This window comes from Geotrypetes seraphini, chromosome 14, assembly GCF_902459505.1.
Source record: "Geotrypetes seraphini chromosome 14, aGeoSer1.1, whole genome shotgun sequence".
Taxonomy (NCBI): domain Eukaryota; kingdom Metazoa; phylum Chordata; class Amphibia; order Gymnophiona; family Dermophiidae; genus Geotrypetes; species Geotrypetes seraphini.
In genome coordinates, this window is record NC_047097.1 from 74,293,431 (window position 1) to 74,318,535 (window position 25,105).

At 43.5% G+C, this 25,105-nt stretch overlaps 1 protein-coding gene across 7 annotated transcripts in view; it reads left to right on the forward strand.

Annotated features, from left to right (window-relative positions):
* MAP2K5 (mitogen-activated protein kinase kinase 5) overlaps positions 1 to 25,105 on the forward strand; it is a 229,552-nt gene that overhangs the window by 191,652 nt on the left and 12,795 nt on the right. For 3 of the 7 annotated variants that reach the window (XM_033920062.1, XM_033920063.1, XM_033920068.1), the window contains 2 exons: positions 876 to 937; positions 1,899 to 1,944. The exons of 2 other annotated variants lie outside the window; for them this stretch is intronic. In XM_033920062.1, the coding sequence (XP_033775953.1) occupies positions 876 to 937; positions 1,899 to 1,944 (108 nt within the window). The remainder of the gene's footprint in view (positions 1 to 875; positions 938 to 1,898; positions 1,945 to 25,105) is intronic. 2 more of the 7 variants (XM_033920066.1, XM_033920067.1) reach the window with 1 other exon arrangement.

Below are 25,105 nucleotides of genomic sequence, written 5' to 3' on the forward strand. Positions count from 1 at the left end.
CCTAAAAAGATAAAATAATTAAAACCAGTACAATTATAGTTAAAGTTAAATGCTTGCTTCATGCATCCAAGAGGTGAAGTGGGTAACAGTGCTCAGATTCAATGCGTGCGCCGCAAAAGATCTTGTTTTATAGTGCATGCGCTGACCTGAGTAGGGGAGGAGTCCGGCGGGCCGCCGCTTCGCGGCGGCAGAGGTGAGAAGAGCAGACAAACTGAGTAGGGGAGGAGTCCGGCGGGCCGCCGCTTCGCGGCGGCAGAGGTGAGAAGAGCAGACAAACTGAGTAGGGGAGGAGTCCGGCGGGCCGCCGCTTCGCGGCGGCAGAGGTGAGAAGAGCAGACAAACTATAAAATAAAGTAAAACAGTAAATAAAGAGCCTAAAAAGATAAAATAATTAAAACCAGTACAATTATAGTTAAAGTTAAATGCTTGCTTCATGCATCCAAGAGGTGAAGTGGGTAACAGTGCTCAGGGTTCTCGCTCCTTGAAATTGCTCTGACCGCATTTAGAGGACAGAGACCTCTGAGAAGAAGCCGATCTTGAAAGGAGTAAGAAATAGCAAATACAGGGAAAGAAGCAAAGGTCGAAACAAGAATAATTACACAGCTCTTTGTTAATTACAAGACCATTTGTGTGTTACTTAAATAATCATTAATTTCTCATTTACGCTTTCCCCACCTTCCTTCCTTCCTTCCCCTCGGCAATCCTTGTCCTTTCTCCACCTCCCCCTCTGTGTCTCTTCTACTTCTAGCCATTGTGCAGTGCTCATTACTCCCAGTTCACTGGGCTTTGGAATATGTGACTTAGATTGTCTGTAAGCTTTGATCCTCTTGATTTTAACGTCGCCTTCCTTTTGTTTCCCTTCCGTTCGATCCCAGGATTCGCCAGTTCTTCCAGTTGGGGAGTTCTCGGAGTCCTTTATACACTTCATCACTCAGTGGTAAGCTCTGTTTGCAAACACAGTGCCCCATTAATTTGCCAGCTTCAACAGACCTTATGGTGCACCCTGCATCTTTTCCAAGACAACAGGGACTTTGGTGCCTTGGGCAGATGGGGCTGAAGAAAGAGTTGAAATCCTCTAAACGATATTTCCGTCAAGGCTTCTAGGGTTCCCACCTCCACCATCCAGAGTCTTCATGTGCTAGCCAACAGCTTCAACCTTTACATTTTAAAGAGTGCTGTCAGCACCGTACAAGTACCTACACGTTCCAGATCTTAGAAATCTCTGGACTGAGCCTGGGTTTCTGTCTTTTGTGTAAAGCAGAAACACAGTGACTAGTGGAACTCACTGGGGGATTGTCCATGTTCTGCCTAGTGAGGAAATTCATCCTCTGTGTTAGAGAGAGTAAAATATATGCTCTTTCTCAGAGCTCCCTTCCCGTCTGGCCTACAAGTTCCCTTCTTGGCTCTTGCCTTCTCTTACCTGGCTCATTCCTTTGAATTTATGCTATTGTATCAATAAATAACCTGGTCACTCCACAGTGCTGGCCGCCTAATGCATAATTAATGCCAGGACTATTTATGGCTTTTCCCATTGCAGCTAGCCCTGTGAGACAGAGCCTGTTTGTACCACTGAAATGCTGAAGAAAGTTGTTTTTATAGAGGTGAGGAGAGGTGGTCACAGATGTCAGTCTGAAACAGAAACCATTAGGGGAGTTTTCCTCAGGGACACATGGGCAGTGGAATGTCGGAGCTTTCAGCAGCTGATGGTGGCATTACATGGAGGGGTGAAAGCTGCACCAGTCTGCATCAGGCAACAGCACACATGCACTTAGAAATGTACACAAAAGTGCTGGATTAGGACTATTTCCTTATGCATCATAATATTTGTCTACCGGTAGAACAAGAGAGAAGTACTTGTTGAAATGAACCTTTTGGGTTTTTGTACCTTTTTTTCGTAGCATGAGAAAACAACCGAAGGAACGCCCAGCGCCTGAGGAATTAATGGTAAGCAGGGGGACTGGCTGAGGCTATTTGGGGGTACCTGAGTCTGTGTCACTTGTTAGCAGGAATTTAATGCCTATAGAGTCACTTTTAGGTTTTTCTAAGACAAAACCCGCTAACTAATCGTGACCTTAGAATTACATGGTTCTAAAGTCATTCTCGGGAATTTGAAGTGGAGGTTTGTGGGGCAGTTTGGTGTTCAATGACATGTGTGGACTTCTCCAAATACTACATGATGATAATGTCAGATTGAACCCGGAAGTCATCAGAGTTAAAAATACTGAAAATTGTCACCTAAGGTCATGTGTGTTGTAATTCTGGGAAGAACCGAAAAGAATCAAAATGACTGTGTTCTTATTTTCTTTTTCAAAATGTAACCCTTCCCTCCCTCCCTTTCCCCAAGTGAGCAAGCAAACTGAATTTATGGTTCCCGACCTCACCACTTTCACCCTTTAGAAGTTTCAGAATGGAAACGAAGATTTCAGTAGAATGGGATTTGCATGATCACTATTTTCTGTTCTTAGCAAGGAGAAGGATTTGGCCTTGGTGGTGGAGGTGTGAGTAAAAGTGAGAGAAGATGGAAGGGAAACGAGGGAAGGCTGTGAGTGGGAGAAATGCATCCTATGTGTGGATACACACTCTCAATATTTTGTACCTCCACTTCTCCAGGGGACAGATGCGTGGCAGTAATTGTTATTCGCATTCAATCATACCTCTGAGAACCCCAAATCAGCAAAAACACTAAACTACCCTCCCCCCCCATCACCACTAGATAAAACTCAGAGGCCTTCCCCCAATAGCTTGTATTCCATACTTAAAACTGTACAAAGCAACACTAAGACTGGGTGAGTTCTGGGTAGGTTCAGCAAGTTCGGAAGCAGGACACTGCATAGGATCCTTTGTAGGTCACGTCTGGACTATGAGAGAAATTTCTGGATTGTGTGTTTCCAGAAAGAGTCCAATTGGCCTGCAAGGAGAGGTCAATTAGGCCGGCCTATATGAAAGAGGATCAAGCTGTAGCTTCTTTTGGAAAGGCTCATGTAGACCTCATCTAGCTTCCCCAAACTGGACAAGGGTTCATAGGGGAAAGTGAAGCAGGATAAGATGGCTAGGATTGTCTTGTGAAAAAGGTCGAGGCTTCCAGAGTCGCTGGATAAAAAAGATCCGTCAATTCTTCTAGGAGACACATTTAATTTCTACCGATTCACTGTCAGAGTAACCTCTGCTGAACATTGAGCACAATGGACTGGCTTTGCCTCTCGTGTCGTTTGGCCTGTAGGAGAGTCAAAAAAGGACTTTGGTCAATTCATACAGGAAAGACACGTCCCATGAAAACTAGCCATGGTCTGTTCCATTAAGAAGTTCAGTTGGAGCTATCTCAAGGGGAATCCCTGCTCTCCTTTCCATAGAATAGAGAGATACACCGAAGAATAAGCCCCCAGCAGTTTAAGGGCACGTTAGCCTTGACTGTTATCCCAGCACATAATTGCACCAGCTGCTCGAGAAAAATCACATGACTCCAGGGATTTCCAGCATGTGCCGTCTCATTAGGAATTTGATTTTCCTGATACCTGCAGTCAGTTTTTGAAGCCTTTTGCTGAGGTCATCCAGTTTTCCTCCTCAGGGACCACAGCCAAATGCAGGTCATCCAGTGCCACCATTTGCCAGGACTGAACTTCTGAAAGCCAAGAATGGGGAACAAAAGAGGACCTGAGAGATGTATTTACAGTTCTTAGAAACTCTAATTCCTGGGGGAAGGACCCAGCAGAGCTGCTGTTCCTTTTTATTTCCCTGGCGTAGAATAAGATGATGAGGTCAGGAAAGAGCGTCACAGCTCTCCTAGCAGGGAGAGCAGGAGAGATGCTCTTCATTTGGCATGTTGATGTGACAATGAACAGGCTTTGGAGATAAGGTCAGCATATAGCAGCATTAGTAAATCATAATTAGAAGCTTCTGTATGTATGCCGGTTCCAGCTCTCTGGAACCTAATACGAGTAGTGGGGAGGGGGTGCTAGCTCGTTCTCCTGGGGAGTCTGTGGTGTCCTTATTCCCTGATGGACTTGTATGCAGGTGGCCTAGGTTTGGAGGTTGGGTGCCAGGAAAAGTTTCCCAGGCATGAGTGCAGCCAAGACAAGCTTTTGAAATCCCAGCCGCTTTCCATTTCTAAGCTCTGTTTAATGGAATCTATGCATAGTAAGCATCCGGGTCAGAGAGACACGGCAGCTCCCCCGTCTGAGATCCGTTGCCAGCTAATACCTTATCTGGGCCACTTTATTATCTCCTGCTGATCCCGGGCCCCATTCCCCTCCTCTTTTGTTGCCTGTACGCGGGCTATGCTAAAAGGAGGTATCGCATCCATATTAAAACCATATACCCATTCTATCTGTATGTAAATGTGCCAGGCCCAGCTGGAGACTGCAGTGGAGTTTGATTTTACTAATGGTTATTATCTGTTCTCACTGCTCCACAGCCAAGAGACTTTCAGGCAGCAAAGTCTATGCTTTTCATTTATCACTAGACTGCTCTGGTAATTAGGGGGGGATTTGAGGAAGAGGAAGCAGACATCTTATCTTATTTCTTCGTTATGTACACAACCCGGAACAGGCCCATGGGCCCATGTCCCACCCTGATCACAGTGTGAAAGCTTTGTGCAGCCATGCTAAAGGTGTCTCATAGCTAAAAGCAGGATTGCCCTACCTTTCTCTCTTTCCCAGAATAGGAAGAGATCTGTTTCTTTGTGACTTTGTTGCCATCATGCTTCTCAATGCAGCAGGCTCAGCCCTTGGACCCCTTTTGCTCACTATAACATAGAGATGCACTAACGCAATGACTTCACACTTAGTGCATGCTGATTTCCACATTGACTGACAGAACATGCAATAAGACTTAACTTGCGGTTAATTAACACAGCAGACAGTTTACGCCACCTCAGGAGATAGCATTAAGCACATATGCATCACCTGCGATGCTGTTAATGCAGAGTCGATGTATTTTGTTCACTCTCTGGGGCTTTGCATTTTATGTAACTTGCTCAGATTTTGGGATGTGTGTGATAGAACTATTTTAGCACTCAATAGATATGTGACAGTCATAAGTAGCATCCTGGAATGTTTCAGCACATTTTATGGACCTGGACTGGGCACAAACTTCCAAAAGAAAAAGTTAACATTGCTCATTTTCTGTTGGGTTCATTGAAATCATGCAGAGTCAGCAGGATGATCGGACGCAATTCTGCCTCTAGGAACAACTCTTCCATATTCAGCTCCAAGTATGTGACCTGAGTGAGGCCAGCTTTGAAGATTCTTCTCTTAAGCAACATGACGTTCCCAGAGAATGATCTGAAACTGTCCCAGGGCTGCCCTTTGCAAAGGGCTATACCCAGAGTGGGCAGTCTCCTGTAGCCAACCGGATTGTACTCCAGTAGATCAGTCTGTGAGAAGCAGAGAATCTGTAGAAAAATGCCCATAAACCTTTTCATTCTAATTTAATTACCCGTCTTGTCACTTTTTCCTTAGCTTTTCTAAATGAAGTGATCAATTGCAGCCTTTCAGCATTTTGATTCACTTGAGCACTCCTGCTTGGAGGCCACTTTTTCTCATATTGTATTCCACCTTGCCATATTGATCCTCTCATTTCATACTGTCAATGAGTGTACCGAGGTTTAATTACTTCATTTAACTGCTGTGGCAACTGAATGCTGTTCTGTGGCCTTCTTGGCTGCCATTTCCAGCCATCTATTTTGTGCTTTTTCTGTGTTCAAAAGAAACATTACTACGTTAAGATTCTAGATTTCGCTACTTCTCTCAGGACATAGGATTGCCCAGTTCTCCAAAGTTTCTAGAAGCTTTTGACAGGCCCCAACCTCACACACACCAATGCCTTCCCGCCTGTCCAAAGACTTCCCTACCAGATATTTTTCTGCCTCTCAGTTCCAGGGATCTTTATTTAGGTCCAAAATTAGACTCCCTCCCTTCTGCTGTGATCTTAGATTCAGGAGAGTCTTTGAAAATGGAGTTCTCCTCATTGATTCTTCACTTCCATTCAAGGATTAAATCAATTCCCTTATTAACAAAGGTTTTATCAGCCTTTGGGTTCTGCGGAAAGTTAGAGCGCTCTTCCATCGACAGCACTTTTCTCTTTTGGCACTCAACGTATGTGTCCCCTCTGCTCCGAGAGCTTCATTGGCTCTTGGTCCAACTGAGAGTTTGGCCTCTTTTTTCCTCTTGTCCCTTTGGAATGGAGTGCATGGCTAAGAAGTTCTCAGAAATAAAAACTCCACCTCTTTTAGGGGCAAAATGAAATTGATTCCTTTCAAGTGACAGAGCTCTGGAACAACTTACCACTCTCACTAAGAAGCTGATCTTTTAGGAAAGCCCTGAAGACGGTTCTATTTGCCATACATTTTAGAAATGAACTTTCCTACCTCTCTCAAACCAGTTTCTTCTCTGTTTTTTTCCTCTTAACGTTAACCGACTCGAGCTCCATATTGGTTGAGGACCCGGTTTATAAAACTAAGTTTTAGTTTTAGTTTAGTCTTCTCTGTCCCATTGCTCGCCAGCTTTATAAGGCCTGAGCTCCTGGCCAGGGATTTTTCAAAAACAAAAATATTCCTTTGCCAATTGAGCTGTTTGATTTTGCTGTGGCTATTTTCCCACGATGTCCTAGAAATCTCCAGCGGTGCACAGATTGTATTAGGACCATGTCTGTGACTGAGCCACGTATATATTTTTATTTGCAAAACTTGGTATACCGCATTTCATTGAGTATCAAAGCAGTTTACAAAATAAAAACAGTAACAATACACAGAACATCCATGACAACAACAAAATGAAGCAATTTTTTTAAAAAACCGTATAAAGTGTCTAAATTGTGAACTAGAAAGGTAAAAAGACAAAACATATAGGCCCCCAAAAGGTCTTAGCTCAATAGATCACCTCTCTAAATAACATATTTCCTCTATAAGCAAGCATTTATACCACATAATCCTACATCTCAAAGCATAGTGAAAAAAAAACACTAAAGGACTCTTTGAAGCCCTTCACCCCCTAAACAAAATGGCAGGAGGAATGCCCATTTCCTCCTGCCACAAGAGGTCCCCTGCCCCGCCCCTGTACCTGTAACATTGGGAGCAGGAGGTACTGAAAACACCTCCAGGCTCCTCCCCAACGACACTGGGCCTTAGGCCCCTCCCCAGTGCATCATGTGATGCATGAGGAGGGGCCTAAGGCCCTGATTAGCTCAGGGGCCTGAGACGTCTGAACCTGTCAGGGACTTCCTTAGGATGCACCGGGGAGGGGCCTAAGGCCCAGTGTCATTGGGCAGGAGCCAGAGCAGGAAGTATTTTCAGTGCCTCCTGCCAACATCACAGGTACGGGGCAGGGGGGCCTCTGGTGGCAGGAGGGAGGGGGCATCCCTCCTACCTTTTTCTTTGGGGTGGATGGGGGAGGGCCTTCATGGTAGGAGGGAGTAGGCGTCCCTACTGCCATCTTTTTGGGGTTTGGGTGGGTCGCCACAATTGTCAGGGGAGTGACGGAGGACTCGTGATTGTCAACGGGTCATTGGGGAGGGGCGGCGGGGGGATTTTTTTTCTTTTTTTATGGGACAGATATTTTGCATGTGTAATACATGCAAAATATCTGTGCCATTAAAAAAAAAATCCGGCAGACCTGTCGGTAACAGTTACCGACTGGTCTACAGCAGTTGGGTTTTAGGATCGTAAAACCAGATGGAAATTAGCCACGCAATGTAAGTGAATCAGTCGCTTGGCTATTTTTCATGGGGTTTTACTAATTTGCATGGCCGGATCGGAAAATGGGTGATCGAGGGGGAAAACATGCGGTGGGCCGGTTAGCAGCGATTGTTGCTAAACCTGTGAAAACAGGTTTAGCGACGATCACTGACTTTAGTGAATCGGGCCTTTGTGACTCTGAACAGTAGTAGTATTTGATAAGAGGACAGCTACCGAGGAACTGTTGTGGAGCCAATGAAGTGTCTTGAGGAGAGTGAGAGCCAGTGTCAGGCATAGACGGTTACGGCCAAAAATGGCAAATAAAGATCAAGATTACATCGATTTTGGTTTCCTCATAAATTGATGACTCTGATTGCTGGGCAGACTGGATGGACCCTGTTTGTTTCCATTTTCCATGAATTGATTCAAGCATTTTTCCGTGTGTGTGCTTCTTTCTTTCTTTATCTGATCTAGTGCTTTTACTCACTGCCATCTGAATTTTCAAAAGTGTGCGCACAGCTCAAGCTCAGTGGCCTCTGCCTTCCGTGTCCCCCATCAACTCTTTCTTATGTTCCATAGAGGAGAGAACGTTGCGGAAGGCCCATCTCTCTCCCCTTCCTACATCATACTTAACTGTATTTCAACACTCTCTGTACAAGAAGCGTTGGCTGAGATACCTCAAAGGGCTCCCAGGATGGCAAATCCTTTAAAGTACTGAAAAAAAGCCAAACTATTAATTAAAGAGAGTACTTTTTAAATGTAAAAACAGCATGAAGCTGGCAAGCAAAAAAATCTAAATAATGATTTTTTTTCTCTCTCTCTGCTTAAGAGTGAGTGGAGTGAAGGCTTTTAATTGGATTCTGATGGTGACTGACAGTGTTTGATTATGACAGTAAGTCTCTTTGGCCACACGCTTGTCCTCCCTGTTCAGATTTTTCCATCAAAGCTCGCCTTTGTCCCCAGCGGAGGGAGGGAGCGGCCACATTGTAAAAGAGCCTCTTAGCACCTTTCATGTTGCGCTCCCTGGTGATGATTGGACCCAGCTGGTAGCAGAAAACATCATGCTCCTTTACAATGGAGCCTTCGCCTGTCACTGCCTCTCTCAAACCTGTTGAGGATTAGAAAGTAGTTTCAGATGTAAAATGAGTGTTAAGTATTAGTAATGGTGAGATTAGGGCCCTGGGGGATGAGATGAGATAAACAACTACAATTAAAACAAATCTGCCCAAATAAACACATTTTAACAGCAGCAGCTCTAACAACTGTCCTCACCGGTTTGCCACAGAGGAATTGGACTTTCTGGAAAAGACCTAAAGGCTTTTCACGGCTCATACATGCCACTTCCTTTAGAGACTATCAGCTATGTTAGCTTTAGAGCTGCCCTTTATTGATTCAGGCTGGTTTTTCTAAATAGTGGATCTTTGTAGTATTTTTTTGTCATCTTTTGTGAGAAGGAATTATTCTGGGAGAGAGCAGACCTTGCAATCGCTACCATAGACCCCAAAGAATTCATATCTCAATGGCGAACCTTAAGTGAAACAATCCTGAATGAGCTAGCGCCAGTAAAATCAAAATACAGAATCTGCAGACCGTCTGACAGATGGTTCGACACCGAACTTCTCCAACTCAAAAAGAACCAAGAACACACTAAAATACATTACATTACATTAGGGACTACAAAAGAGCTAACTGGACATTTCCAGTGAAGTTACAACAGTTTTGGGGTTTTTGTTTTTTTTTGGTTACAAGGTAGGAGAGGTAGCTGGATTAATTCTGGAAGAACTTGCAAATTGGATATTAAATTGACTGTCCGTTACGGTGTGATATAACAAATAGATTACAGTTAGACTACAAATAAGATTACGTTACATTTCAGGGATCTGAATATTTGGTTGGTGTTTTGGGGAGGAAGAGATTATTTAAGTGGAGGTTTTGGGGGAGAATTTATCTAGGAGGAGGGGGAAGGGTTGGGTTAAGATATCTGGATACATTTTTTGAAAAGTAGGATTTTGATTTCTTTTCGAAAAGTTTTGAAGTCGCCCGTTGCCGTCAATAGGTTGGAGATGGAGTGGTTAAGTTTTGCTGCTTGCGTCACCAGAAGGTTATCAAACATCTTTTTGCGCTGAGTGCCCTTGAGTGGAGGGAAGGCAAAAGGGTTCGGAGTTCTTCTTTGTCTTGAGGTGAGGATCTGGTTTAGGCGGTTGTTTAGATAGGGGGGGGCGGAGCAGTTTAATGCTTTGAATAATAGACAGTAGAATTTGAATTGAATTCGTGCTTGCATAGGTAGCCAGTGAGAGTCTAGGAAGGCAGTTGTAATATGATCATATTTTCTCAGGGAGTAGATCAGTCTGAGGGCAGTGTTTTGTATAGTCTGAAGTTATTTTATCATGTTGGCAGGACAAGGTAGATAGAGGGAATTGCAATAGTCCAGTAGACCTAAGACTAGGGATTGGACAATTAGCCTGAATTGTGCTGGGTCGAAGAATTTTCTTATTTTACGTAGATTTCTCATAATTTAAAAAAAAAAAATAGCATGGAGAAGCCTAATAAAACAATATAAGGTCAAACTCTAGGAAAAACGAAAAGCTTACTACTCCAAACTGGTCGGCATGGAGGCCCTAGACACAAATAAACTATTCAAACTAGTAAAAAACCTCACTGATACCAAACCTTTCCTAGCCGCACAAGGAAACCATCTACCAACAGCAACCCAACTTGCAGACCACTTCTAAAACAAGATTACTAAGATCAGGACCACCTTCATCAACACACGCACCCACCTCGATGAGATAATAACAAACCCTGCAATAGGAGAAGCCATAGCAGCTGACAGAAACTGGACCGCCTTCCCAGTAGTACATTGGTCTGATATGAACCAACTCTACAAAAAATACAGTCAAGCATCATGCGACCTGAACAACTGTCCCACATATCTGATAACAAATGCCTCCCCCAAATTTAGAGCTAGCCTCATGCAATGGATACAAACCACGCTCACAGAAGGTCTATTCCCACAGGACCTAGGAGAGATCATAATCACCCCAATTATTAAAGAACCCAATACTCCAAATGGGGCCTCACTAATGACCTGTACAGGGGCATCAACACCTCCTTTATTCTACTGGTTACACCTCTCTCTATACAGCCCAGCATCGCCTTGTCATACTGCTTCGTCACCTTCAGATCCTCAGACACTTATCATTCCAAGGTCCCTTTCCCAGTCTGTGCATATTCATCTCTTGCCTCCCAGCACATACATCTCACTCAGATTTCTACTCCCCAAATGTATTACTCTGCACTTCTTTGCAATGAATCTTAGTTGCCAGACATTAGACCTTTCTTCCAACTTTTGCAAATCCATTTTCATGAGTTTCGGCCTAACCCAAGAGCTTTCAGATAGTTTCAATTGCAGTTTGGGTTTCAGCCAAAACCAAAAAAAAAAGCAGTTTTGGCTGGCCTCTGTTGAACCCAGGGAGTGTAAGAGCAGAACTAGAGATGCTAGACAATGGGACGGAAAGAGGAAAAAGTAGGATAGATGCTGGACCACTAGAGAAACATGCCAGGGGGGAAGGGAAAGGGGAGTTGCAAGATTAACTGCTATGCCAGATCCCCAAACTATTGCCCTAAAGCTGGTGCTGGAGCTTGTGGCTGACATGGGAATAGAGTATGGGAAAAGGGAGCTTAACAAGAGGCCTGGGGTTGGCAGATGGGGGCTGATAAGAACATAAGATTTGCCACTGCTGAGTCATACCAGTGGTCCATAATTCCCAGCGGTCCATTCACGCAGCAGCCCGTATGTCAAAGACCAGTGCCCTACTAGAGTCTAGCCTTACTTGCGTATGTTCTGGTCCAGCAGGAACTTATCTAACCTTTTCTTGAATCCCTGAAAGATACTTTCTCCTATAACAGCCTCTGGAAGAGCATTCCAGATTTCTACCACTCTTTGGGTGAAGAAGAACTCCCTTCCGAGAGGGTGAACAATCTCTCTCTACTAAGTCAATTCCCTTCAATATCTTGAATGTTTTGATCATGTTCCCTCTCAGTCTCCTCTTCTCAAGAGAGAAGAGGCCCAGTTTCTCCTCCAGATGGTAGTTGATGGAGATGGCAGAAATGGATTTACCATAGTGCTGGGAGAAGGGGGCTTGGCGCTAATATAGGGCTGAGGATAAGCGAAAGGGAAGATGCTAAGGTTTAGGTGTAGAAAAAGGGTTCTAGCGCTGGACCTGGAAGAGAACTAGGGACGGGGCTGGCAGAGAGGATGGTGAGAGAAGGGGTTGGGGCTTAGAGATGGGTCTGATGCTTGAGTTAGGAGGAGGGGGTTAGGGGCTGATACAAAACCCAGAAATGGGCAATAGGAGAAGGCAAAGGGTGAGAAGGAGGTTAGAGTACAGGTAGGAAGGAAAAAGAGTGGGATGGACTAAAGTGAAGGGGTCGGGAGGGAAGTAGTAAGAAGAGTTCAAATGGAGGAAGAGCCAGCATTAGGGGTGGGCAAACAGGGCAATCTGCCTGAAGTTGAAAAAGGGACAGCCTGCAAGCAAGCATTGAGGGATCCCTCCCTGGGGGTGGAAAGAGGGAGTTGCTGTGATGTGTAAGTCTGTCCCCATACAACAGGATTTGTGGGAGAATTGAGAAACCAGGCATGGAGCTAGGTAGCAAACTCTTGAAGGATAATGGCAGGGCAGCTTCTTTCAAGGTAGCTCATTTGTCAGTGTTTTCTGTCTCCTCGCTCATTCCGTCCTTTCCAAATCATTACTATGGTAATCTAGCTAGCCGTCACGTTAACACTGACCTCTGTGGAGTGGTCCTTTATAGCTCCAAGAACTCTCTTAAAAAACGGCAGTCTTTGAAGCATCCCTATGCTCACTCCTTCACCACATTCTCTTAATGAGGTTATGACCAAATACTCAGTATAATTGCTTTAGACTCCTTTTAATTTTCAAGCTTATTAATCATAAGAAGAGTTATTTAAAATTGCATAAATTAATCTTAGATTAAAAGTCTATCAAAGCCTCGAAACAATTAGGATTTCCCTGGGGCAGCGTGTTTTAGTTTAATATTGCAGTCAGGTGGATATCAAAACATTGAAGTGGGCGACTGATTAATGCATGCAAGATTGCAGTGGTTCGTCAAAATCACATGTTGATCTAACTGTAGGTTTTAACAACATTCTCTGTCATATGTTTCAACCAATTGGTAATCAGCATTTTAATTACAAGGTATGGAAGGGAATCCAAAATTCAGCATTCCACAGTTCTTGTTGAAACAATTTATAGTTTGTCGAGTGTAACTGGTGACAGTGGAAGCTGTTAGTTTTTAAAATGGGTTTCAGGAGTGATAGGGCCAACTATAGACCAGTAAACCCTGATGTCGTAAAAACAAAGGACAAGATATAGATAGCCATGGCTTGGGACACATCCAACATAGATTTAACCAAGGCAAGTCTTACTTCAATGCGTAAATAAACACATGGGTAAAGGTGAACCAACTGTTTTCTGCAAAACCAGACACATTATGGCCGTTATTTTAAAAAATGCATCAATGTGTAAACAGTGGATATTCACACATTTCAAAAGACATGTCTTGGGCATGGTATGGACAAGACCACAATCTAGAAATGTGTTCTCCGTTTCACAAAGAGAATGCATGTGTATGGGAATTTACAGCTCCTTAAAGCAATCAAGCTACTAAGTAGTACATTTGAAACAAACCAGTAAAAATATTCTTTTTCACTTGTGTAATTAAATTCTGGAATTTGCTGCTGGAAAATGTGGTGGAAGCAGTTAGCTTAGCAGTGTTTAAAAAAGGTTTGGATAACTTCCTAAAGAAAAATCCAAATGCCTTTATTAAGGTGGATTTGGGGAAATCCACTGCTTATTCCTTTATGAAGTCTGTTTTTCTCTTTGGGATCTTGCCAGGTGACCTGGGTTGGCCACTGTTGGAAACAGGATACTGGGTTTGATGGATCTTCGGTCTGTCCCAATATGTCTTTTTTATGAATATGGAGTTCTTTCTATTTTTATTTTATAAACCGCTCTGTTATTGTCTAAGGAAGAGTGGTATATTAAATAAAATTAAACCATAAACCATTACGTAAAGTTCCAATGGATTACATGAGGGGATGAAGGAGTCCTTCTCCAGAATGAAAATGCATTGCTTCTAATTGGGTCTGTTTAGATGAAAGCAACGTTCATTCAGGTGTAGATGAAGTTGTCCACTTATTCATATGGCCTGATGTATTAATGCCTGCATAGGGGCAAATTAACAAAACTTCTAGGACATGTATCATGCATAAAATCATTTAAAGGGACAGAGAAACAGACCTACCAATATAAATATAATAGACTTCAGGAACCAGTTCCTGATGTATGTTTGTAAATGTTGCTACCAATTGGGTTTCTGCCAGGTGACCTGGATTGGCCACCGTGAAAACAGGTTACTGGGCTAGATGGAGTATTGGTCTGACTCAGTAAAGCAAGTCTTTTGTTCTGCAAATAGCAAAATTGCCACGTCCACATGGAACATCAGAAGAGCCATCCTGGATCAGACCAACAGTGGCCAAGTAAATGACATGACATTAGTATTTATGGATCGCTAAGTCCAGCCATATCCAGGGACTACATTCGGTGGCATAGCGAGGGTAGGAGGCACACGCCACACTCACGCCCTTCCTTCCCACCCCCGTATCACGCTGGTGTTCCCTCTTGATGTCACTTCCTGGCCCCGTGACCCAGAAGTGATTTCAGAGGGAGACAGGCCAGCACAAGCAGCAGGCTAGGGTACTGCAAAGATTTTAAAGAGATAACAGAGGGGTGGGGAAGGGAGGAGCCCGGGGCAGTCCACCCCCCTCCCCTCCCCATTACATTATTTCAGAAGGGAGAGAAGATTGGCTATTTCTGGGGTTGTAGTCACAAGTACCTGGCAGAAACCCAAAGATTAGCAACATTCTAGGCAAGCAGTGGCCTCCCCCATGTCAGTCTCAATAGCAGAACTTGTCCAAACTTTGCTTAAACCCAGCTACATTAATCACTGTTACCACTTCCTCTGGCAAGAAGTTCCAGGACTTAATTATTTTTTGAGTGAAAAACCCATTTTAGAACTATTGACCTATAACTTCATTGAGCATCCCCTAGTCATAAGAACTGCCATCTCCGGATCAGACCTTCAGTCCATCGAGTCCGGTGATCTGCACACGCAGAGGCCCAGTCAGGTGTATACCTGGCGTAATTTTAGTCACCCATATCCCTCTATGCCTCTCGTAAGGAGATGTGCATCTAGTTTGCTTTTAAATCCTAGAACGGTGGATTCCGCAATAACCTCCTCTGGGAGAACATTCCAGGTGTCCACCACTCGTTCCGTGAAGCAGAACTTCCTGATATTTGTCCTGGACTTGTCCCTCCTTAGCTTCAGTCCATGTCCTCTTCTCCGTGTCACATTGGACATGGTAAATAATTTTTTTTCCTGCTCTATTTTGTCGATTCTTTTCAGTATTTTGAAAGTCTCAATCATGTCCCCTCGCAGTCTTCTTTTCTCAAGGGAGAACAGTCCCAGTTTCTTAAGTCATTCCTCGTATTTCAAGTTCTCCATACCTTTTATTAGCTTTGTTGCTCGTCTCTGCACCCTCTCCAGCAGTTTTATATCCTTCTTTAGGTTGGAAGACCAATGTTGGACACAGTATTCCAAGTGTGGTCTGACCATTGCTCTATAAAGCGGCATTATAACTCTCTCCGATCTACTCGTGATTTCCTTCTTTATCAGGCCTAACATTCTATTTGCTTTCTTTGCCGCCACCGCACATTGTGCTGACGGTTTCAGGTGTCCAACATTGTTATCCCAACCTAAAGAAGGATATAAAACAGCTGGAGAGGGTGCAGAGACGAGCAACGAAGCTAATAAAAGGTATGGAGAACTTGGAATACGAGGAACGACTTAAGAGACTGGGATTGTTCTCCCTTGAGAAAAGGAGACTGCGAGGGGATATGATCGAGACCTTCAAAATACTGAAAGGAATCGACAAAATAGAGCAGGAAAAAAAATTATTTACAATGTCCAATGTGACTCGGACAAGCGGACATGGACTGAAGTTAAGGGGGGAGGGACAAGTTCAGGACAAATATCAGGAAGTTCTGCTTCACGCAATGAGTGGTGGACACCTGGAATGCTCTCCCAGAGGAGGTTATTGCGGAATCCACCGTTCTAGGATTTAAGGGTAAACTAGATGCACATCTCCTTACGAGAGGCATAGAGGGTTATGGGTGACTAAAATTACGCCAAGTGTACACCTGGCTGGGCCTCCGTGTGTACGGATCGCCGGACTTGATGGACCGAAGGTCTGATCCGGAGATGGCAGTTCTTATGTTCTTATTGATCTCAATATTTGTGTGTTCTGTTCTTTAAGGCATGACATCCGAAAGGACATTCCAAAAGATACGGGTCAAGCGCGACTAATGTGAGTGTCAGCATTTTGCCTAGGTTTCAGCAGGTGTAAGTCTGGCACTGAAATTGGCTCTACTGCATCCTTTATCCAAGGCTGGTCCTGGCTGTGCCACTGATCTCCTGTTCATGTAATGAGAAGTGGTTCTATTAATAGAGAAAGCGTGGCTCTCGCTTGAGAGCCTGGAGTGCTCGGCTTGTAAAACATGGGCTCTTGTATGGATGAAAGCCATTCTCTAAATGCAAATTATTCGCATTATTATTATTATTTCTTCCTTTGGGCTAGTGCTGTGATGAGCCGTCGCATTGTGGATAGTATCATTTATTTTGAAAGGTAGAAATCCCTATGGTTAAATCCTTTCTTGTAAATGGTAGTAAAGAGATTTCCTTTCATGTCTTTCTGACCATGTAAAACCTGCAGCATACTAAGTGAGACTTGAATTCCCTGCAAAGCCGTCTGGAGCCAGGCAGAATCATGATTTTTCCCATTTGTTCTAAGACACTGCGGTGTTTGCTCTGTGCTGTCCTGATGGAGCCCTGACCAGGCATTATAGAGCGCCCCCCAGCCCTAATGTGCCATTAATGATAGGGTAATGTGCACGTTAATGTTCTTTGCACTATGGGTTCATTGCACTTCTGAGTGTAAGGTCTTTCCACCGAGTGCCCAAGGTCCCATTGTATTATATCATACAGTAAAAATACTCCTCATATCACACACTAATAAACTGTGTTTGAGATGCTGCCTCAGGGTGAAATCAGTGGGAGGAACAGTTGACAGTTTGGGGATAGGAATTTTAATTCCTGTGTGTTAAAAGTTTAGATTTCTTTTTTTAATCTCTGGTATTTGCTGCTCTCTCATTCCCGTCATCACTAGGGCAACTGAGAAAACCCTCACTGGCCCTCGGAGGGCCGGAGCACTAAGCACCCTCTTTCCCTCCCTGAAGCGCTCTTCCCAAGCCATGGCGTCAGTCTTTAATGACACTTTTGGAAAAATCCCTAATTTCTGTGAGAGATTTCCAGGTCAGGTTCTGCCTCCTTAGCCACATGGACTATGGGAGAGCTACAGACCACACAGTAGCAAGCGTTCCCTATTCAGTCCAGTGCTCAAATTAATGGACTAGTGTGGTATAATCCTTTCCCCAATTAAGGCCTGTCTTTCAATAGGCAGCACTGGAGTGCTGAAAAATAGAGAGGTGGGAAGAGGATGTAGCTTGATGCCTCCTGGTTGTGCAGGAACGACAGATCTGAAGAAAATCATTGTTGTGTTCTTTGCTTCTGGCAGATACTAGGATGTCAACCTAGTTAGGAAGGGAGGAAAGGCAGAAACCCTTTGAGTTTTCACTATTTTGGTGGTTCTCCCTTGACGAGCGGAGGAGAATCTCGAACACATGATAATCTAAACTTTGGGAGCCTCAACCATGAGGAAAGCGACTTGAAACATGAGCATGTTGGTAGAGGCGCTCCCGTAATACTTGCTTCTAAATTAAAGCTAAGTATTATTCAGTTTAATATAATAAATAGAAACTATGAAAAAATTAATGAAAAAATAAACAAAAATAAGTTATTGCTGATCCAATGAAGATTGGGTTCTATGATTTGTTTCATATGAACCTATGGGGTGGTCTAACCCTCTGAGGATCATAACTATTTCAAATGATAAGTTGGTTAGGTCTTCATACTGGAATTTTTGAAGTTGTATTGCATATATATGATTCCAGTTATTGGATAGCCGTCTATATAATTACTATTGTTTATTGAGAGCATCTATACCACTACTAATGACTGGGGAGTCAATTCAGAGCGGGTTACCTGAGCTTCTGTAATGGTGTTACAATATGTGGGCTCTAGACAGAGTTATAGGAGCTTCTGTAGCAGTGTTACAATACAGAGCTATTAATATCCTACTTATATTTATACCAAATCAATCGTCCAGTGTATATTCACATATAATACTAGGTTTCATATTGCAGCTAAGTCCACAATATTTATACACCTCCTAAAGAGGTTGGCCAATTCAGCTAAATATAATCTATCTCCATGTATCTGTATCATGTTTTATGTTTATCTTTGAAATATTATCTTCCTCAGAGGCAAATTTTCTGGGCTTTCTCTATTTATATTCCTATCATGTTCTTCCTATCATGTTCCTGATGAGGGGGGAGGGGGCTAGCCAACTGTCTCCTCTACGTTTTTTGTTGGCTAAAGTACTCTGTGAAGAGGATGGTCTTTATCCCTTTCTTGAACTTTCAGGTTACATTATCAGAAATTTTCAACCATGACTTCTAAAATGGTCAACAAGTAGAGAATTTGACACAGTGACAGAATCTGTCCCCATCCCCGCAGGAAACCATCCCTTGTCATTCTTTACTATCCATCGCAACCTCAGTCCATCGCAACGTGTCATTCTTTAGTGTCCATCTCAACCTCAGTCCATCGCAACGTGTCATTCTTTAGTGTCCATCTCAACCTCAGTCCTTCTACACCGGCATTCTTCAATGCAAGGCTTGAGGGTCAGTGGCTGGAAACCATCCATTGTCATTCTTTAGCGTCCATCTCAACCTCAGTCCTTCTACACCAGCATTCTTCAATGCAAGGCTTGAGGGTCAGTGGCTGGAAACCATCCGTGTCATTCTTTAGCGTCCATCTCAACCTCAGTCCTTCTACACCGGCATTCTTCAATGCAAGGCTTGAGGGTCAGTGGCTGGAAACCATCCCGTATCATTCTTTAGCGTCCATCTCAACCTCAGTCCTTCTACACCGGCATTCTTCAATGCAAGGCTTGAGGGTCAGTGGCTGGAAACCATCCCGTGTCATTCTTTAGCGTCCATCTTAACCTCAGTCTTTCTACATCAGCATTCTTCAATGCAAGGCTTGAGGGTCAGTGGCTGGAAACCAACCCGTGTCATTCTTTAGCGTCCATCTCAACCTCAGTCCTTCTACACCAGCATTCTTCAATGCAAGGCTTGAGGGTCAGTGGCTGGAAACCATCCCGTATCATTCTTTAGCGTCCATCTCAACCTCAGTCCTTCTACACTGGCATTCTTCAATGCAAGGCTTGAGGGTCAGTGACTGGAAACCATCCCGTGTCATTCTTTAGCGTCCATCTCAACCTCAGTCCTTCTACACCAGCATTCTTCAATGCAAGGCTTGAGGGTCAGTGGCTGGAAACCATCCCGTGTCATTCTTTAGCGTCCATCTCAACCTCAGTCCTTCTACACCGGCATTCTTCAATGCAAGGCTTGAGAGTCAGTGGCTAGAAACCATCCCGTGTCATTCTTTAGCGTCCATCTCAACCTCAGTCCTTCTACACCAGCATTCTTCATTGCAAGGCTTGAGGGTCAGTGGCTTGAAACCATCCCATGTCATTCTTTATTGTCCATCTCAACCTCAGTCCTTCTATACCGGCATTCTTCAATGCAAGGCTTGAGGGTCAGTGGCTGGAAACCATCCCGTGTCATTCTTTAGCGTCCATCTCAACCTCAGTCCTTCTACACCAGCATTCTTCAATGCAAGGCTTGAGGGTCAGTGGCTGGAGACCATCCCATATCATTCTTTAGTGTCTGTCTCTGCCTCGGTCTTTCTACACCAGCATTCTTCAATGCAAGGCTTGAGGATCAGTGGCTAGAAACCATCCCGTGTCATTCTTTAGCGTCCATCTCAACCTCAGTCCTTCTACACCAGCATTCTTCAATGCAAGGCTTGAGGATCAGTGGTTAGAAACCATCCCGTGTCATTCTTTAGCATCCATCTCAACCTCAGTCCTTCTACACCAGCATTCTTCAATGCAAGGCTTGAGGGTCAGTGGCTGGGTCCATTTGTACTCTGATTCTTCCCTCTCTCTTTAAAGAATGACATGGGGATGTTTTGCGGTGACAAATTCTGTCATCATGTCATTCTCTAGAGCAGTCTTTATCATAAAGGATATGGGGACAGACTTAAAATCTAAGCATGTATCTATCCCCTTGTAGAAAAATGGGACATTTAAATGTAAGAAAAATGCAGATCTGAATTATGTATCCGTGGAATTCCTCTCTATTGTGCACAAAAACCTCAAAAGATTTACTCTCTATAATGGAGATGAGAGGCCTCGGTTAAAAATTTCACCACATTAACTGAGCTCTTAAACCAAAATACCATCCCAAAGAAAAATGTATTTTACAGAATATAAACAGTAAACGTAGATCCTATTTAATGCCCCCCAAATCTCATTTAATTCACTTCTGTAATAACTGCTCTTCATACTTAATCGGGATCGAGGCCCTTGTTTTTCTTTCCTCGTTTACTGTGCTGGCCATTTGTTCTTCTGTTTGAATCTTTGCTTTCCTTTTAGCGTTTTCCATTACTGTTGCTTTGCTTTTTGGTTTTGGGATCTCTCATAATTTATGAATCGTATCCTTTTCTGTTCCTTACCTTATCTTCTCAGTAAACCTTTGCTCAAGAACCAAGCCTTTAATTGCTTTTTATAATGTTCTTAATAATTTTCATTCCTCAGTTCCTGAGGAAACTAATTCCACCTAAGGGCCTAAATAACTAAAAGCCCTATGTCAAGAGCAGAACTAGAAACTTTTTCTGAGAGGATTATAACAAATGCCTGGTTCTTTCAGTAGGTCTAGTTGCCATTAAGACAGTTTATTTCTTCGATCCATTCGATCCTCCTTTTTGGAAGAATACTATTCTGGTTTAGTTCAGGCTTTGATTCTTTCACATTTAGACTACTGCAATGGCCTGCAGCTCCAGGCATTGCAAAATGTTTCTCAGCACATGATGTTTACTGATTCAGCTGCATTGGCCCCCTGTACAAAACTGACTTGATTTTCAAATGGCATTCATTATTTTTAAACTCTTTGAGGGAGTGGGCTCAGAATATATGATTCAATTATTTTATTTTCCTGAGAATGTTAAAATCCTCTGCTTCATTTGTTATTTTTCCCTCTCCCAATCTAGGATTTTTAAAAGTTCTTTTGGTTTTCAAGCTGTGCAGCGTTGGAACTCTCGCCCAATTAGTCTTAAAAGCCTAAAGGCTAGATTCACTAAGGCCACGAATCCGATCTTATCCGTGGCCGGGGGAGGCTGATTCACGAAGTGTCCTCATGCAAATGAGGGTAATCGGAGTCACGCCCCCAACCGACCACAGGGATCACTGAAGAGCGATCCTGACCATCTTCTTTGCCTGATTTTAACCCGCTGTAAACCTGTGGGTTAAAACCACGGGTTTGCACTGCGGGGAAGGGCAAGAAAGTCGGGGCAGAGAGCAGGGCGACAAGAGGCGAGTCGGGGCAGAGAGCAGGGCCGTTGGAAAGGACCTGAGCGACTGATCCTCAGTGGTCGCTTATTTTTTGATTGGCCAGCCCAGTCAGTGTTCATGAAATATTTTACTGAATCGCTGCCTTCCTACATTTGCATGCCATTCCCCCTCATTTGCATACACGGATCGGGAGTAAGGTTAGTGAATCGTGTCAGGGTCGCAAAGTGGTCAGGACATAATCGGTGTCTTTAGCGAATCTAGCCCTAACTCATGTGCTTTTTTCCAAAATTCTCTTAAGACTTTATTTTGCAACATTTGTTCTAATCTCCTTTTGTTTGGGTTTATTTGGTGTGTTTTGAATTTGTGCTAATGCTCTTTTGTCTTTTCTTTTGAATTGGCTGCCTCTTGCGCTTGGTGCATTTAGGACCAGCACATTTGACTCAATTAAATTAGATAACAGGGTAATTCTTTGATTTAAATACTATACACAACAGTGAAGCCCACGGATGATGGGGGTCCTCTTTCCAGCAGTATTTTGTACCCCCAGAGGCTTTTTGGAACAATCTTTCTCCCCCTATATCAAGCCACTCGGCCCTTAACTTACACTGCTTGATAAAAGGAGGGTGGTGTTATGTCCCTTGTGTTAATAAGTCTATAACCATAGTTAGGGCTTCAGATGATGAAATAGCCTCACCTGAGAAAATCAGGACCCGTCTTTAGCTGATCCTGAACCAGCAATGAAATTTCACGCTGATAAACAACTATTCCTTCCAGAGAGCCACATTGCAACATATTTCTTAACAACATGACATAGAATTAAGCTGAGCAGTTCTGATTTCTTGCTCCTCCTGCACCGTTGCCGTGTGGATTGAAACACTATTTTAAAGCGCTCGGGGGGGAACCACCCCACTTTATTTAGAACTGTTGGTACTCCCATTGGGGGGAGAACCCCCATTATAGAGGAAACAGCTTTTTTCCCTGTTTTTTAGGGAAAATTTACAGTTTCCTCTGTAATGGTGGGGGGTTCCCCCACCCCAACGGGAGCGCCAACAGTTCTAAGTAAAGTGGGGGGGATTCCCCCACACACCCCTTGGAGCATTTTAAAATAGTGTTCAATCCAGCGTACTGACGTCCTGCGTGTGATTGTCTGCCCGGCATTGTCCGCGCACAATTGTCTCATGCGGTTTTGACTCGTCACCCATCCTGCTCAGCTAGATGGGCCAAATTCACAACGTCGATTCTTATGGGGAACCCTGTCCTGAATTAGAGCCTTTGTCTAAAAAGAGCAAGAATGGCTTGACAGGGAGAAAGACCACTCATTAAGTCTTCCTAATTAAAGCTGAGTAGGAAGAAGTGAGACAATATGCTCGTAATAGTTTCCTGATGAGATCTACTGTGCTTGGAATAAGGAGAATGAAGTCTAGTCTCATTTTATGCCAGGAGCTTAGCCCTTCTCTGTATTTGCTGATGATACTGCCTTTCAAGGAGTTAAACCTATATTGCAAGATCCTACCATTCCACAAGGGAGCAGGCGAGCTTAGCCTTTCTCAGAGAAACCAGAAGTGACAAGTTCATTTATAAAGCCTGCTTTGTCATTGTTTATCTCACTTCTGGAGTTGACATTGAAAATTACACGTTTTGTCACACCTCCAGTCCATCTTTCCAGCTCATTTCCCAGACCTTTCCCAGTACAACAGGGTATTTACCCCCAAACCTTCACTTCCTGGATATACTGACTTTGTTATTGAAAATAATATTGGTCCAACAATTTCCCTTCTATTAATTGTTCCTGGTCTTTTGTATTTAGTTGCCCTGTTATAACACCATCAGCAGTTTACCAATTTATTCTATGCCAGCCTCTCTTTCAGTCACCGAACTGCAGCCCTCACGCAGCCATAGTCAGTGCTTTTATGTGACCAGCCAGGAAGGTGCAGCTGCTACACGAACCAGCACTAAGGTCAAGAAGGATGAGGATTGAGTAAAGGCCCTTAGATCTGATTGTGAACAAGTCACTACAGACTTTAGTGAGGGCAGTCTCTGTGGAGTGTTGGAGCGAAAGCCAGATTGTAGAGGATTAAGAACGTCAAGTTGAAAGGAAGTGTAGGCAGTGACGGAGAACAACATGCTCAAGTAACTTGGATAGGAACAGAAGAAGGAGACAGGGCGATAGTTGGACGGGCAGATGGAGTCCGGCAAGGGTTTTTTGAGAAGCGGCTTAACCACTGTATGTTTGAAGGCAGCAGGGACAGTTGCAGTGGAAAGAGATAGGGTCGAGTAGAGGGGTGGGAATAGGGTCTGAGGCTTGACTGAAGACAGAAGTTGTGCAGTTTCTTCCTGAGAAGGAAAAGTGCTTTGGGGGTGACTTCTGAGACAGAGTTAGTGAATGGGATAATTATTGTGAAGTCGTCAGCGTAGCTAAATAGTTTTATCCCCAGCTGGGACAGTTGTGCACCCAATGAGGACATGTAAACATTGAAGAGCAAAGGGGATAGTGGTAATCCCTGTGGCATGCCAGATGGATTGCTCCATGTGATGAGATGAGTCAGATGACCCCAATGTTGCAAGCTGACGAGACAAGGAGGTTAAAAGCATGAATAGAGAATGGGGGAAGAGGAAAGATCTCAGTCTTGGCCATATTTAGTTTTAAATGGCAGTGAAATATCCAGGCCGTGATATCGGACAAGCAGGCTGAGATCTGGCCTGGATTCCTGTTGAGATATCAAGTGTAGAGTCTGTGAGTCAACTCGGATGACATTATAGTCCCACAGAATTCATGTTTATTGGTGGATTTATGTTGAAAGTCGTCATGATTATTTATTTATTTTTCTATACCATTCTCCCAGGAGAGCTCAAAACGGTTTACATGAATTTATTCAGCTACTCAAGCATTACACTGCATTATCTTTAAAACCACAATTGAATGCAGTGGTTAAGAGCCTTTTTTAAAATTTTGCTAACTTAGAAATGCTTGGGGGGTTTTTTGTATTTTGACCTAATCAATCATTTTGTCTTCTCTGGTCTTTATTGCTTTTTGCTACTCTCTTTATTACCTAAAATGCAGCAGCAAAGATGGTGTTGAATCCTGCTACTCCTGGTCTATTAAGGCTACACTGACTACCAGAAAAGTCTCAAGTTTTATTGAACCCCCTCTTTTGCAAAGCCTGATCGTGTGGACTGATGCGGTAAATGCCCCAACGCCAGTGAGCTTTGTAAAAGAGGCCCCTAAACTGACATGTGGCCATTTGTCCTTTATTACCTCTTTCTTCTCGGACTGGAGATCATGGATTGCTTTACTTTCCATCATTTTCTGGGATTAGATATTATGCAGTCTTTCCAATTAGTTTTTCTTTACCAGGCAATAAGGATTGAACCTACATATCTGTTTCCAAAAAAGATTGAAGATTTTTTCTTCCAGAAGCTGAATTTGTAACTGAACGATTTGAGTTTTTCTAATTGTTAATCCTCTTTGAACCTAATTGTTGGGCTTTGGTAGAGTATAAGTACCACATCCCAACACATTTAGCATTCTTTTCATGAGGAAATATTTTCTTAGGTTCCTCCTGAGTCTCCAGAGATAATTGGAAGAAAGATGGGAGAAGAGAGATGTGGAATGAGGGGGCACAGGATGAAGGTGAAAGGGGATAGATTTGGAAGTAAGCTAGGGAAATATTTTATTACAAAATGGGTGGTAGATGTGTGGAGCGACCTCCTGGTGGAAAGGATGGGAGAAGAAGGAACTCTAGGGCTTGTGATTTGGTATG